We start from the raw sequence: 16082 nt of genomic DNA, 5'->3' as shown, positions 1-16082 counted from the left end.
TCTGCCATTTTTATGTTCAGGATATTGGACAATGTGGTGAATTAGCAAATGCTGAACTATGGCCAGAAATTGCCCAAGACAAGGCCTTAGGCAAAACCATGACACATGTTAATTATTTAGCAACATAAATGATAAAGTTTCTCCTCTCTATGATTCTGGCACAATTTAATTGGTTAATATCCCAGTTAGTTTTGACTACATATGTGGGGTTTTTTTTCTATTTCTGCACAATATCTAGCACACCAAACCACCAATTTCATTACAAGTCCCCAGGTTCAGCTGTGATAGATAAATAATCAGTGATTTATACTGTGAATAGATTTGATGGAGATGTGGGAATGTAGACTTCTTTTATTGCTCCAGCCTAATCCTGGTTCATCCACCTACCACTCCTGTATGATCCTCCTTATGACAGTGTCTGTACTGTCTACCAAGATTTTCTTGGCTCTCCTACTCTCTGTAATATAGATTTCAACAGAGGGCCTTGTCAGCTGCGTCCAAATACTTTATAATTGCCATTTCTAGCGTGTGATGAAGCCTGGAGTACTGTACTGTACTTCTCAACAGAGACTAGCTCAGCTTTCAGGCACATATGCTTCAAAGCTCAGAACACTACAGATATATATGGGAGTCTTCCCAAAGATCTCTCAGGCAAGCTGGTATTTAACGTAGAAGCAGAGCTAATTTGGAGCTAAACTGCCTTCCACGAGGCACTTTGGCTGCTGTCAGATGAAGCAGCCTCAGTGTGCTAGACGGGACCCATTTCCATTAAATGCTGCTTTCATGTGCTTCAAAAGACGAGTGCAATAAGGATGTTTGTCAAAGGGAAAACTGCAGCAAACTATTACATGCAGAACATCTGTACTGTGCTGCTCTTCCTTTGCTGGAGTTTATTGACTATTAATTTGATGCATGTATCTTTTAGTCTTTTAGAGAATGTGAAGTGTCTTTCCCTTCAGTGACTTTTTTTTTTCTTTTTCTTTCTTTCTTTCTTTCTTTCTTTCTTTCTTTCTTTCTTTCTTTCTTTCTTTCTTTCTTTCTTTCTTTCTTTCTTTCTTTCCTTCCTTCTTTCTTTCTTTCCCTCTTTCTCTCTTTCCCTCTTTCTCTCTTTCTCTCTTTTTTCCATTCCTTCCTTCCTCCCTTCCTTCCCCCCTTCCTTCCTCCCACTGTCAGTCAGTACCTGATCCAATAATCTGTGGCAAATCTAAACCTAAGGAGTTTAGGGACATGCCCTGAAAAGGCATGAAAAGCAGCAGAAAACACCAAAGGATTTTTCTAACCTGTAATCCTGGAACGGTCTTGTGGTAGGAAGAATTTCTAATTAACAGAAACAGGGACTGAAAGGATGAGAAGCTGTGATCTACAGCATAAATGCTACTTATCTTCTCTAAATGTGAACTTTTCAACTCAAAAAGAACACACAAATGGCTTTACTGTGAACAAAATACTTCTTCTGCAATAGGGAACCTAACTTTTCATTGTGTGTGCTTCTTGCTTATATTTAAGTATTTTAGAAATTAAACTACAAAGTCTATAATCATTATCATTTCCAACTTCTAATTTAGCAGCATATGACCATCCACAGGTGTTTGGTTCAGCACTCTACTTGAACAAGGTTCTATGTGTAAGCATATTCACACAACCTTGAGGGAATTCCTCACATGTTTAGAGTTTTTCACAAGTTTTCATGAGTCTTCCAGAAGTTCATGTGTTTTGATAAATGAGGACCAGAAGGGGAACATTTAAATCCACCATGAAAAAAAACCAAACACTTTCACATTATAATATTTTAATGATAATCTATAGGCAGTTGTTTCTGTCTGTATTGGCCAGATCCTTTGCTGGGATAAAAAGGTTGTTGTGGACTCTAAAGAAATTACCCCAGTTGACATAAATTGAAAATCAAGCATTAGGATTTCTAGTTCTTCATTCTTTTCCTTTTACTTTTGACCCCAGGTATGTCTTTTCAAGACAAACTATAGGATATGCTTCCTTTAAGCTGCCAGAGCACAAAAAATACATTGTAAAAGCTTTTTTTCCCCGATGTAGCATATGCCCCCCTGGCAGTTCACCAAACTCTTACTGCAACCTTCTGTTTTCAGCCCAAAGACTGGTTTTCAACTGCAGTATTTCTCAGGGAGAACTCCTAAAGTTATCACCAGCATTTTGCATAGCTGCTTTGCCATAACCTTTGCTATAGGAAAACACATCCAAACCTTTCAGCACAGCCTCAGAGGAGTCCTTGAGATGAGCTGATACAACCCAGGGCTCTGCAGGAGGCCCCAGTTTGTCAATTCTTTCACCCTAGGAGGAAGAACAGAAGAGAAGAATTAAGAACTTGTCTTCTCAGCAAGACCAAAGAAAGCTTTGATGGTTTTAATATCTGTAATATTTTATATATAAATATATATGCCCCCCTGTCTGAGGGCAGTTTGCATTTATGTGTCACCTGTTACAAATGTCACAAAGGTCCCTATAACTTTTCAAGGTGAGGCCACATCACAGAATGGATCACGTTGGAAGGGACCACAGTGGCTCATCTGGTCTCACCTCCCTGCTGCAGCAGGGTCATGCTGGATGGAGGCACAGGATTGTGCCCAGGGGGTTCTGGAATATCCCCAGTGAGGGAAACTCCACAGCCTCTCTGGACAATCTATTCAGGGCTCACAAACTGCACAGTAAAGAAGTTCTGCCTCGGGTCCAGGTGGAACTTGCTGGGCATCAGTTCCTGCCCGTTCCTCCGGTGCCATTGCTGGGCCCCATGGAGCAGAACCTGGCTCCAGGTCAAAAATCTCAAATGTCAAAAATCTCAATTGTCAAAATAGAACTGAATTAATAAAAGTCTCCATGCGCAGGGAGGGAAATTCTACCTTTCTGTCCAGGAAAATGATTTTTGGCTGCACAGGAAGCTGCTTCTCAATTTCTCCATCTGAAGGCTGCACCTGAACGGAGATGCTGTAGGGTCTCCTGTATAAGCATGTTTCTGAATGTTGTCTGCTTCCATTTCTTTCACATGAAAAAGGATGGGAAAGGAAAAATGAAAAAAAAAAAAAAGAAAAAAAAGAAGGAAAATAAGAAATAAAGTTTTAGATGTTATTTTCTGTTTCTATTTTCTACCTACCTACTATGATATTTGCCATATCATAACCCTTTTTATTCCTTGGGTGAGGGCAGCATGCATGGAAACAGGAAAGAGTTTTCACTTCCAAACAGAAAGCAGCAACAAAGTATGAAAAAATCCTTTTGTTTCAATCCCCAGTTTACAGATGGAAAAGTGAGAAAATAACAAAGTAATTTATGTCCCTGGTATCATGTTGGAAGTATGTGGCAGAGACAGGGATTTTATGGATTCATGAATCCAATGCCTCAGCCCCAAAGTCCTCATTGAAGTGCACTGAGAGCAGTGGAGCCTGCAAATGTTCCCTGTCCAGCAGAAACATTTTCACTGAAAACCTTTAAGCTCCTCTAAGAACGAAGTCTTGGTTCCTCTATACAAACACACCAATTAAAGGGCTTTACTGCATTTCTTTTTCCTGCCATCACCTTCCCAATCTGCAAAGTCTGCAGACTGAAATAAAGCAGTTACAGACACCCCCTTGAAAGACATTGGTTTTTCCAAGCCTGAAATTTAAATTAGAACATCCCAGGAGAGTGCTTTTGCATTTGAATAAAGAATCAACACTTCATTCTGAGCCTGGATCATTTCATTCCCTCTCCCAGTGCTTTGTGCCATTTAGTATCTCATATATATATAATTTATATATATATAAAATGCTCTAATCTGCAATTGCAACGAAGTGGCTGGGGGTTTGGTATTGTCTTGAAAGAAGAAAAGCTATTCATTGATCTCTAGTGTTTGCTTAAAGGTGTTTACAAACACAAGATATATGGAGCTTAAGTTTCCTTTGCTTTTAACTCTTTTTTTCTAGTTTTGATGGTTGTGGATGTTTCTTCAGAGTATTGCTCTGTATTACAAACTAGAAACTGTTCATACTGAGCTGATGGAAAATACTGGTCTGAACTTCAGCTGCTGGAAAGATCAACTAAGGTTTTGAGGATATGTGCAGACTCGAAAGATAGCTCAAGGATTGAAGTTTCAGTTCTTGTCTTGGTTCTTTATCTTGTATTTTTGTTGGTGGGAAAGAGTCAAAGGTGGTGTTATGTTAGAAATTCCTGTCAGGGGCATCAATAAGGTGCTGTTATCCACCTTCTTCCAAAAATGTGCATTCAACTGTGTCACCAAACACCAAGTCATATACAACACACCAAGTCATTCCTGTTTTCAAGCAAAAGAGCTGCAGTTTTCTGTGAGCTCCCTGGCTCCAGCTGAGCAGAGAGAGGTTTAGGTGAGTCTTGGCATAGTTTCTGTAAGGCCCAAAATGTTTTTTTTCTCTCCTCAGCTTCTCTACCAAATGAGAAAAATGCCCTGAATTCACACCCCAGTCTCTACATGCTAAAAGTGTGCGTAGAGGAAGGCTGCTGCAAAATGTGGATCTAGACTGTAGTTCTCACTCCCTAAGGTGAGTAGAGTCATAAAATCATAGAACCATAGAGTCATAGAGTCATAGAATCATAGAAAATTTGGATTAGAAGGGACCTTAAAGATTACCCAGTTCCACCATCCCAGGTTGTTCCAAGCCCTGTCCAGTCTGACCTGGGACACTTCCAGGGATGGGGCAACCACAGTTTCTCTGAGCAACCTGTACAACCCTCACAGTAAATAATTTCTTCTTAACATCTAATCAAATCTCTCCTCTTTTAATTTAGAACCATTCTCCCTTGTTCTTTCACTCTTTGGTAAAATAATGGTGAAGAAAACAGAAAGAAGCAAAACTAGACATGGATACTGAAAATGGAAGTGTAAAAATGAATATCTGTTTGTGGGTAATTTGAACTTGGTTAACACAGCATGGAATGTAGTGTTTATATCCCACATGGTCCAACCTGACTCGTGCTGTGAGGGAGCCTCTGCCTTAGGGCACAACCCTGCACACAGCAAGTTATATTCCTTAAAATTATGTCAGTGTGGAGGAGGAGAAAGGAGCATCCTGCTGCTTTCCTGCTGATTTGTGCTGGAAAAAAATAAGCCTTTCCTGGCACTGCTTTTTCCTAGGGAGGTGGAGGTAGATGAGTGCCCTTAGCCCAGCAAGGACCAGAGCAAGACCTGCCTTTGCCTTCATCCTGTAGCCATGAAGGATGTGCTGTTTGCCACTGCCCTGGAGTCTCCTGCTGGGCAGGAGCAGGCTGGTTGGCAATTCCCTGCTGACAGGGATCAGCTCTGATGCTCAGTGCCCTGCAGCTCTTCTAGATGTGGGCACAGCAGGCTGGGGATGCCTCAGTCAGCAGGGACACCAGGCATCCCTGATCCTATCATCAGTGCCTACACGTGTCTGCTGAACAGGCTGAGGCTCCACAGGAGAGCAAGTGCTTGTCCTTTAGCAGCAGGGAAGTTTGAGGGCAGAAACTGGAGGGTCTGCTGCAGGTATTATGGATAAATTGAGAAACTTGGTGGAGAGATTTGGGGCACAGGAAATGAAGTATCCCTGAAATCAAGGAGAACTTTTCATTTTTTTTACAATTGTAATAATAACTGTAATCATAAAATATAAAATCATAGAATGATTTGGTTTGGAAAGGACCTTGAGGATCATCTTGTTCCAACCCCCTGCCACGGGCAGGCACAACTTCCATTATCCCAAGTTACTCCAAGCCCTGTCCAATCTGACCTTGAACACTTCCAGGGATGGGGCAGCCACAGCTTCTCTGGGCAATCTGTGCCAGGGCCTCACCACCCTCACAGGGAGGAATTTCTTCCTGATATTTAATCTAATATAATATAGTAATATCATTACTAATATAGTTATATCACATCATCACGATAATGTCTACAACAATAATAGTAGTGTGAAGAAGAAGAAGAAGAAGAAGAAGAAGAAGAAGAAGAAGAAGAAGAAGAAGAAGAAGAAGAAGTACTATTATCAACTGACGTCAAGGGGAAGGAGATCAGGATGAGAGCCTGGGTCAAGGCTCCATTAAAGTCAGTGTGTCTACTAGAAAACTAAATGATGCCAAAACCAAGCCTTGGCACTGACACCTGATCACCTCTACTGTTAAACTTTCAGTCCCTCTTAACCTGTGGTTCATGTCCAATGGCAAATTCCAGAGCAACTCCCAAATGGTCTGGGAGGTAATACAGTCAGAAAATATTTTCACTCGGAAGTTTGGATGAGGCCATGCTGAAATATGTCAGCTGGCCTTGGTGCCAAACAACAGCCCCTGGCATATTTATTTTCCTAATAGACATTGAAATTAATTGAACAGTTGTCTGGTATGTCTACAATGTGCTGTAAAATCAATGTATCCTTGGTAGGGGAAGGAAATTGGTTAGAATTTAGGGAATAATATGACTAAATGAATCATGTTCCAGCCAAAAAGACATTTTTCTTTGCTGTTGAAAAGGTGGTGATTGCTGGTGGGGACTGCAAAGGATTCAAGGATTCAAGAAAGGGAGGTTCAGCAAGGACAGGGCATAGGCAAGCTGAGGACTTGTGGCAGGCAAAGTAGGTACATATTCACTGGAAAGATTGTGAGGAACTCAGAGTTTTTTTGTGAGAATGGGTTCTGATGTCATGGGATGATGAAATAAACCAGACCTCTGCCCTCTCAGGTGCACTGTTGGAGCTTTGTCACCCCCTGCAGATCTTGTCACTAATTACTATAGACGGGAAAGAGTGACATGAGCATCAGAAGACAATGAGGAGTCTGAGGTCATTCCTACTTTTAGCAAAAAAAGGTATTTGAAGGATGACTTGTATTTCCACCAAGTCCCGTATTTTCACATGTTATAGAATGAAATCAAAGAGAATCATGGAGCCCAGCTCCTGGCTCTGCACAGGACAGACCCAAAAACCAATCCTGTGCCTGCGAGCATTGTCCAAGCACTTCTTGAACTCTGCCAGGTTTGGTGCTGTGAGTACTGCCCTGGGGAGGCTGTTCAGTGCCCAGACACCCTCTGGGTGAAGAAACTTTTCCTCACATCCAACCTAGACATCCCGTGGCACATTTTCATGTCATTCCCTCAGGTCCTGTCACTGGTCACCGCAGAGCAGAGATCAGTGCAGGCCCTCTTCTTCCTCTCATGAGGAAGTTGTAACTGCAATGAGGTCTCCCCTCAGTCTCCTTTTCTCCAGGCTCAGCAAACCAAGTGACCTCAGCCTTTCCTCCTGTGACTTCCCCTCTAGGCCCTTCTTTCATTAGAACAACAAAGATGATGAAGGCCTAGATATGGGATCACCAGAAGGCTTTAGAAGGAGAGGGACAGAGCAGATGCATCAGATAGGAGAGAAACATCCTCCAGATTCATTAGTGACTTCCATTAATAGCTGTAGATCAGTAGAAATGCTCCTGTTTACAAAGCCAGTGGCAAGGAGCTAAGCCAGGCCTCCTCCATAACACAGTCTCCAAGTTTACTGTCAGAGAAATGTCTTTTATTAAAAGTAAACAGCATCACGCCGGAGGTCAGAGCTTTGCCGCGCTGCATATCCCAAGGTAATACCACTTTAAGCTCCACATAAACTCTCAAACAGTTTCTATCCTAAAACCAGACCGTAGGTGGTACAGTTTTTTACGATATGTTATAATAGTGCAATAAATCTGTTAGCTTAAAATCGAATCTCCGTGGCCTTTTAGAGAAATCATCATTAAATGCAAGGCCCTGTTAATGATGCCATCCCAGTGAAATTGTTTAATCTGCTAGGGGGGTGGAAGGTCACCAAATGAATTTTTTATAATACATCAACTTGACACGCAATAGGGAAAACTGTAATAGATAAAAGCAAAGGAAAAGGGCACTGTCTTCTTCTGATAGGTCAATAGCAGCCAAGAGAGTCACTCATCCACTTTTCCTTCACTACCGTGCTCCTTTTCCATTTAATATGGACACCCAATTAATACCTCAGCACCATAGACAACCTCATTTTAGGTGAATTATAGCAATTTCTTCCCCCTTCTCCGAAATGAAAGTGATCACAATACATCATAGCATTGTGCGAATTAACGTTAATTGATTCGAGTTACCAAGCATTGATGGGCCACTTCTATAATCTGGTCCTTATTGGGAGCTGGAAGGGATGGAGGGAAGATTAGATTGCATCCCCCGTTGCTTTGACGACGGCGGTCACCTGATGGCTTGTTAGACAGTTGTACGCTTCTATTGCCGGCCCCAGTGGGGTCGTCAGTAAACTGGAGTGATGTCCAAACATCATTACACGCTGCTCCGATATTAAAGCAAAGGGATTAGCACCTTATTGCAGGCAACCTGGATTTGTCATTGTGCTGTCGTTATCCAATTTCCAGATGATAATGTGACTGTGGCCTGCGGGCACGAGGTCCTACAGCCAAACCAAGGTGCTTGTGTATGTATACATATAGATATAGATATATATATATGTTTGGGTTTTTTTAATACATATATACACACACAGACACACTCATATACATATATACACACGCACACTACCCCACAAACGCTCAGCACCCCAAGCCATTTAACCCTTTGCTCACCAGATTCCTGCTAACAAAGCATGTGGAAGAATTTTTCCCATCAGATGCGCAGCGGAGGCCAAGAGCGCGATGCGACAGCAGAGCGGGCTGGCCTGGGAGCTGACACGGCCGTCACTCACACGAATGTCACAGCAGACAAGCTCTGCTGATAGAGGTAACACCACTCACATGTTAAATAAGGTGGAGTGGGGACAGGATTGGTCCCTTGGAGACATGGCCAGCAGCTCCTCTCTGCTGGTGCCTGTGTCGTGTAAATCATCGCATATGTCGCAGGTCCCGTTAGTTGTTAGGAGGGAAAATAAATTCATGTGTGACACGAGCAAGGCAGGTTTTGTTTGACAGCACTGGGGTACCAGTGCTGGGATCAGATCTCTTTAGAGTGCTTGAGAAGCACGGCAGGGACACTGCTGGATCTCCTGCATGTATCTGGACTACATTAACTTCTGATGGAACACTGGAATAGGAAATAACTTCCCTTGAGCTGATCATCTTCATTTTTGACTGAGATGTATTAACACAAACCCTTCAGTTTCAAAGACCAAGGCTGGTGTGGTGGGTATGTGGCAATTTATCCCTCCTTCTTCCCTTAGATGCAAAGTCCTGTGCTCCTTTTCCCAAATTTTCCTACCCTCTCCACCGTCCCCTTCCTCTGCTTTCTCCTGCCCTCCTTTCACCTTTCCTACCTCCTGCTCCTTTCCTGCAGAGGAGCTAGCTGAGTTTTGGAAGGCCATTGTCAGAGCAAGAAACCAAAGCTATGTGGGGGGTAGGACTTCTAATTGCCTGAATCTTGTAATTCACAGCTGTCACCTTTGAGTGGGAATGACAAATTCTTGGATACATTTACCATGTACACTAGATACTAACAGAAATTTAGTTTAAAATGTAAGACTTAGAGGTGAAATGTATCTTGGTGATAGACCCTCTTAACCCTACACTGTCAGAAGGGTTCCTGCCCAGGACAGCAGTGGGGAAAAACTGCTATTGTATTTATCTTCTATTATTGGAGAGCCAATGTGAAGATCCATGGAAGGTAGTTTGGAGATTTGTTTGGAAACTTGCAAGGGAAATGCTGGCCTCACACAAGGCTGATATACAAAGGGCTGCTTTTGGTATTTCCCCCTTCAAAACCAAACAATCTTATGGGCAGACATCATGTTTTGTGCTTGTTTGGAACAGGCTGAATGAGAAACATTTACACTTAAGCTGCAATTCAATTACTCTATTAACTCAGGAGAAAAGATGTCTCCTTAGTTTTCCTTCCTTGATTTAAATATGAAGAAAAAAAAAAAAGATAAAACAGTAGGTCTGGGGCCTAATCTCTATATAATTAAAGACTTTTTGTAGCATCATCATGCCTAGTATGACTGAGCGTTCCTTACATTGACAATTCAGTTTTGATGCCCAATTTCAATTCTACCAGAAGCAAAAAATTAGTAATAGCCCAAGATTTCACTATTGATCAGACAGATAAATATTCTGCTGACACAAAATCCCTTCACATAAACTCTTTTTACATCCATTGTCACCACCTTCACTATGGGAAGATGTGTCTGAGTCTCTAAGTTCCCAATGACCACCTACCTCTTCTGGCCCATCCCACAACTAAGCTTCCCAATAAGAAAAATAATTATGAATTGACAATAAAATTTCATCCTGATTCCAAAAGTACAACTTTTGATCTGGGAGTTTTATATGACATAACACTTTTTGTTCAAGTTTTAACCCCCACTTCATACTCATGATATTTGTTATCCCATCACTCCCATAAAGAACCCATTACAGAACCAGAATTTCCTCTGATGGAAAGCCCTCTAGGTTTTTCATGTGGACTTTCCCACCTTTTTACTAGACTGTAAAAGAAATGTTGGCCACCTCAACTATCTCCAAACTATTAAGTAAATAAATAAAAAAATAAATAACTAAATTCATAACATAATTTTGGCCATGTAGGGAAAAAAATCAAGAAAACATTATTGAATGGAAAAGTGTAATGTTCTCTTTCCAGTTCTATTGCAAGACTCTTCCAGTTTATTATCTGAGAAGGAACCTACTTCTAATTTTAAATACAAATTTACCTCTCAACGCCTTATATGCTTTTGTTCCTGTGCTGTCATTGTCCATTACTATCAAGAGATTCCTCACTGGTATTTACTCTTGCAACATATTTTCACAGATAGAATGATATCTTCCAGATTTGCTTTGCCAAGTTAAACAAACTCTTTACTAAATGGTTTTATGATTCTCTTCCTTATTTCTTAAAATAAACTCAGTTTCCATGATCATCTTAAATGTCCTTCCTTTTACTTACTTGAACTGAATTTTTCCTTTTTTTGTACATCAGCTGTGACTGGCACATTCTACACAAGAATATGCTCTCTACACTGAATATCTAACCTGAATCTAAACTTGTGAATATCTAACCTAAAATTAAATAAGTTCAAATTAAAGGAGATTTTAAGCTTAGTTTAAGCTCCTGAGTATCATCGCTTCCACACCTTCACTTGAGGACTGTAGCAAGTAAAACTTTGAAATAACCTCAAGTGCTACAATATCTGCAGCTCTTGACATGTTGATTGTTAGCATCCTGCCTTTGCCTGCTCACTGGAGGAAAAACTTGTACACTTATGCAGGAAAAAAGTTGTCATGTCTTTTTTTTATAAAACCCTGCGCAATTCCACACAGCAGCCTGCCTGAAACCTCACAAAAGCTACCAAATCCAAGAACTTTGGGGTTAGGAGGAGTCGGAATTAATCTAGTTTGAACTCCAGCCCTGCTGCCTGCATATGTGCCATGTGACACAGGGAATTAGTTGTAATATCTCATTTAGTGCTCTGCATGGGAATTGCTGTGGGAATGAGCCATTCTTTGATAATTTGCTGCCCTTTTATTCCTTGCTGTGAGCCTCAAATTTCCTGCACAAGCACCATTTTTCATATGCTACCTCAAACATAACTCTCAACAAAAAAATATTTCCATTTGTGTCCAGTTAAAAGTCAAGAAGGAGCAAAGCACCCTGCAGTATTGTGGGGATAGGGACCAAATGGTTTCTGGACAACTTCCCAGAATTATATTCCTGATTTTGTATAAAGGCACTTGCACAAAGACACACAATATTTTCATCATTGTGCTTCTTGTTCTTTCATATTTATATTGATATTAGGAAGATTTTGCAAAACAGGGATTTCTATCTGTAAATACATCACAGTATCTATTATACACAGGCATTTTACTGGAAGATAAACTATGTGATAGACATCTCTGACTCTCCAGCTGTGCAAGATATAGCAGTCACAGCAATCACCTCTGTCTTCTCTTGACAAATTAATGAGCCGTGCTTGAAGTGACCCTAACAAAGGAGTTAAATTAAAATCATGTATAAAAGCACTTCAAATCATAACAGACAAGCCATATTTTTTAAAGGCTTGGCAGTGTGTTATACAGACCTACTGACTAATACCTCACCACAGCAGGGTTTCCAAGGCTCCCCTTCAGCCTCACTGTCCTGGGCTGCAAATGAACACCCAGTCTGTGCTGATTAAAGATCTTTTTGTTGTTGCTGTTGTGTTACAAAAACATAAAATCATTAAGGCTGGGAAGTATCTCTAACACTATTTAGTCCAGCCATTAACCCAGTACCACTGTGTTGACCTCCAAACCATGTCCCCAGATGTCCCATTCATTCACCTCTTGAACACTTCCAGGGGTGGTGACTCCACCCCTGCCTTGGGCAGCCTGTCCCAATGCCTGACCACTCTTTCAGTGAAAGATTTTTTTTCTCTAATATCCAACATAAACCTCCCCTGGTGAAACTTGAAGAAGAAGGCTTTTCTCTTATCCTGTTACTTGTTACCTGGCAGAAGAGACCAACCCTCCCCTGGCTCCAGACTCCTTTCAGAGAGAAAAGGTCTCTCTGAAATTGAGAGTTGTTGAGAATGATAGTGATGTGGGACAATTCACTGCTCTGAAAGCCCGAGGAGATGGGCCTGGCAGAAGTGCAGGTCCTGTGTATTTCCGATGGTCCGACTGGGTTTTGCATGACTCAGGTGTGAAAATATTCCTGTTTTCCTTCCACAGAAAAATACACTGGCATACTTTGTCTGACTTGTAACCCCAGCCCCATTATCTGTGCCTGTGCCAGCACGTGCTGCTTAAATGGAGACGGATAGACAGTGGGGACAGTACATGTCCCAACAGGAAAACCCTGATTTAATTTCACAGGTTATCTGGGGCTTTATTGCATCGGAAATGTCAGCCATGAGTAATTCCAGAAAAGCTATGACTGATGGAGAGCAATAAATAACAGTGCAGAGGAGCCCAAGCAGCTGAGGGTGGGTGAGTTCTGAGCCAGTCCTATGATCCGGTGATGTGAGTGTTCTCTTCAATAAAGATCCCGGTTCTTCCCATAATTGGGACAGTGAATCCAAGGCTTTTGGCTAGCACTGCTCTTGTGTGTGTAGTAAAACAGCCTCCATCCTGGGGAACTCTCCTGATCCTTGCTGCTTGGAATCTTTCTACAGAGTGTGCACAGAGAGGAAGACAAAACACACCTGGGAGAGGAGCCCCAGTGTGGAGATGTCATTTCTGCCTGAAAAAAGGCAGCCTCAAGGTTTCCTTGCTGGCACACGGAAGATGGTGTTTCCCTCCTTTAAATGGTCTCTTGGGATCATGTCTTGGGATCATATAAATAATGGAATGCTTTGGGCTAGAAGAGATCTTAAAGATGATCCAGTTCCAACCCCCTTCCATGGGCAATGACACCGTCCACTATCCCAGGCTGCTCCAAGCCCAATTCATCCTGGCCTTGGACACTTCCAGGGATCCAGGGGCAGCCACAGCTTCTCTGGGCAACGTGTGCCAGGACCTCACCACCCACTGTAAAATTTCCCAAATAATTTTTCTGCTGTCTCATTTTGCAGTGTCCTTCAGTGTAACACAAACAGCCCCACTCATAACAGTGATGTTGGTTCTGCTTATCCAAAATGCAGTATATCTTCAGAATTTGCCCTGATTTAAGCTCTGATCTTGCACTTAAGAATTCCTCATTGGGCCAAATGCAACACCACAAAAAAACCCCAAGAAAACCCCAAAACCAAAAGCACAAGAGCAAAGCAAAACAAAACAAAACAACCCACCCAAAAGAAAACAAAAATAAAATTCTTCTCCCTTAAAAAAAAAAAACCCAAACAAATAAACAAACAAAAAACCACCTACAGCAGAAACCAACAAACCAAAAACCAAACAATAAAACAAAGATTCCTACAGTCACAGATCACTGTCCTCCTTCTGGGTGCTTTTCCACCATGAACCACACAGTGTCTACTAGAAAAGTTAAGCATGTGAACAGAGTTTGTATCACTGCCAGAAATCAGGATGGTCCATGGGTCAGCAGTAAATGGGAGAGGATGTGGTATTAATTTCAGAGGGTAAGTCTTAGACAAATCCAATTTCTTTCTTGCATAGATGGAATATATGGAGTATACTTATACTTGGATAAGCCTCAGTAGTGCACAACATCAAAAAATAACATTATGCAATATCAAGAGAGTACACAATAAGGTTGCCAAACATCAAATCCTATGTCCCCTATTGAAAACAGATGGGATATTACCTTTTTCATATTACCCATATGCTTTTAATACAGTTTCAGGATCTGATGCTGAAATACACTGCTGTCTGCTCCCATCCCAGCCCTGCTCTTCACAGCCTCCTCTGCAGATAAGGGCTGACATCTGGGCTGTGCAAATAGTGGCTGTAAGAGGCTGAAAAGAGCAAGGCAGGGGCAGAGGAAGGAGGGAGAGAAAGGGTTGCTTGTTGCTGTGGAGGAGAGGGAAAAAAAGACCTTCAAAAGTGAGTCTTGGTATTGAATATCAATAAAATTTAGTATGTACAAAACTGACCTAGAACTCTGCAACTGGCAGAGCTCAAAAGGGAGCTCCAGGGGGAAATTATTTTAAAGCAAAGGAGTATCCTGTGTTGTTCTGTTAAAATGAGATGCAGGTCTGTTGCTGTAGCTGCATGGAGATACAAATATAAAGCCACTACTGATAAAATACATGGAAGTTTTTGTGGGCTGATAAATTACCAACAGAAAAGTCAAACATGGGGGCCCAGATCATGTGGGGATATAGGATCTGGGCAAACAGTGGGAACTGGGTTCTGGAAAGTCAGAACTGAAAAGGAATTAAAGAATACAGTGAGAAAACAGAAGACCATGAAGCTCTCCTGTTTCTGTGGGGAAATGGGCTAATGGAATCATTGAATTGTGCCAGTCGAAAATGGGATTTAATACCACTTTTGCATTTGGCACCATACAATCATAGAATATCAGGTTGGGAGGGACCTCAGTGATCCTGCGGTCCAACCTTTCTTGGAAAAATCATGGTCTAGTCCAGGTGGCCCAGCACCCTATGCAGCTGAATCTTAAAATGTCCAAAGTTGGGGAATCCGCCAAGAAGGAAACCTTGACTTTCAGTCATGCCCACTTCCAAACAGATTCAGAAAACAGAAACAGAGAAAGAAAGAAACACTCACCAGAACTCAAATATTTTGATTTTTCCAAAGCAGACAGTGAGGTGATTTGATTACTTTGAAGGTATCTGGAGGAGGAGGAGGAAGAATCAATGCCCAGAAAGCCACTGATGTAAAAGTGGGGGAAAGAAGCCAGGTGCTCTCATGGGAATCTGGAGGTAGAGGCTGACAAGAGGAAATGGGCAAGTATTTGTGACAGAAAGAACAGGAATAGGATCCAACACCTAGGCACATATTCAGGTAGTACTGGATGTTCCCAGCTCCTGACTCATCAAGACCAAATGGATCTCTAGAATTTTAGGTTAAAAGAATCAACACTTAGAGTCAAGGCTAAGGCATCAAAGTGAAGAGTAGTGGCTTGTATCCTGCAGGATATTGAAGTAAAAGATTAAACAGATTTTTGTGGCCTTGAATTTCAAAAAATTATGAATAAATGTTTAGATCTTCAAGATAGTAAAGGCAATAACCCATCTTTAATAACACATCCCTGGTGCCACATCACTTTTTGAACATTCATAGCTTTAATTGTTTAGAATTTAAGAGCTATGATAGCCTGAATAAACCAAATTCTTTATAGTTTCAAGGCAGACTTCCAGGAACTCTGTTCCTCATTTGAGGCACCACTGACATCTCTGCATTCCAGACACTCATGAGCACCAACAGAAAAACATGGTAATGGATACTTGGGAATCCAGCCAGTACTTGGGCATAGCTCTGACGTCACAGAATCATGGAATGGTCTGAGTTTGAAGGGATCTTACAGGTGATTGTGTTCCACCCCTGCCATGGGCAGGGATACCTTCCAAAAGACCCGGTTGTTGCAAGCCTTATCCAGCTTGGCCTTGGACACTTCAATGGACCCAGGGGCAGCCACAGCTTCTCTGGGCAAGTCATGGAAATTTTATAACTTGTTTCATCATGGTTAGTCATATTTCAGTCAATGAAGAACTTAATAAGTACATCAAGTGAATAAAGTGCCTTGCTATACTTCA

General features: G+C 41.6%; 1 protein-coding gene across 3 annotated transcripts in view; it reads right to left on the bottom strand.

Moving 5' to 3' along the window:
• Positions 1 to 16082, bottom strand: part of PKHD1 (PKHD1 ciliary IPT domain containing fibrocystin/polyductin) — a 239168-nt gene that overhangs the window by 12635 nt on the left and 210451 nt on the right. For all 3 annotated transcript variants that reach the window (XM_038131605.1, XM_038131604.1, XM_038131606.1), the window contains 2 exons: positions 2871 to 3006; positions 2217 to 2304 (listed from right to left, as the gene is read on the bottom strand). In XM_038131605.1, the coding sequence (XP_037987533.1) occupies positions 2217 to 2304; positions 2871 to 3006 (224 nt within the window). The remainder of the gene's footprint in view (positions 1 to 2216; positions 2305 to 2870; positions 3007 to 16082) is intronic.

The sequence above is a fragment of the Motacilla alba genome, chromosome 3 (genome assembly GCF_015832195.1).
Source record: "Motacilla alba alba isolate MOTALB_02 chromosome 3, Motacilla_alba_V1.0_pri, whole genome shotgun sequence".
NCBI classification, from domain to species: Eukaryota; Metazoa; Chordata; class Aves; order Passeriformes; family Motacillidae; genus Motacilla; species Motacilla alba.
Note: the sequence above shows the minus strand (reverse complement) of the source record. Positions and strands in the feature narration are given on the sequence as shown.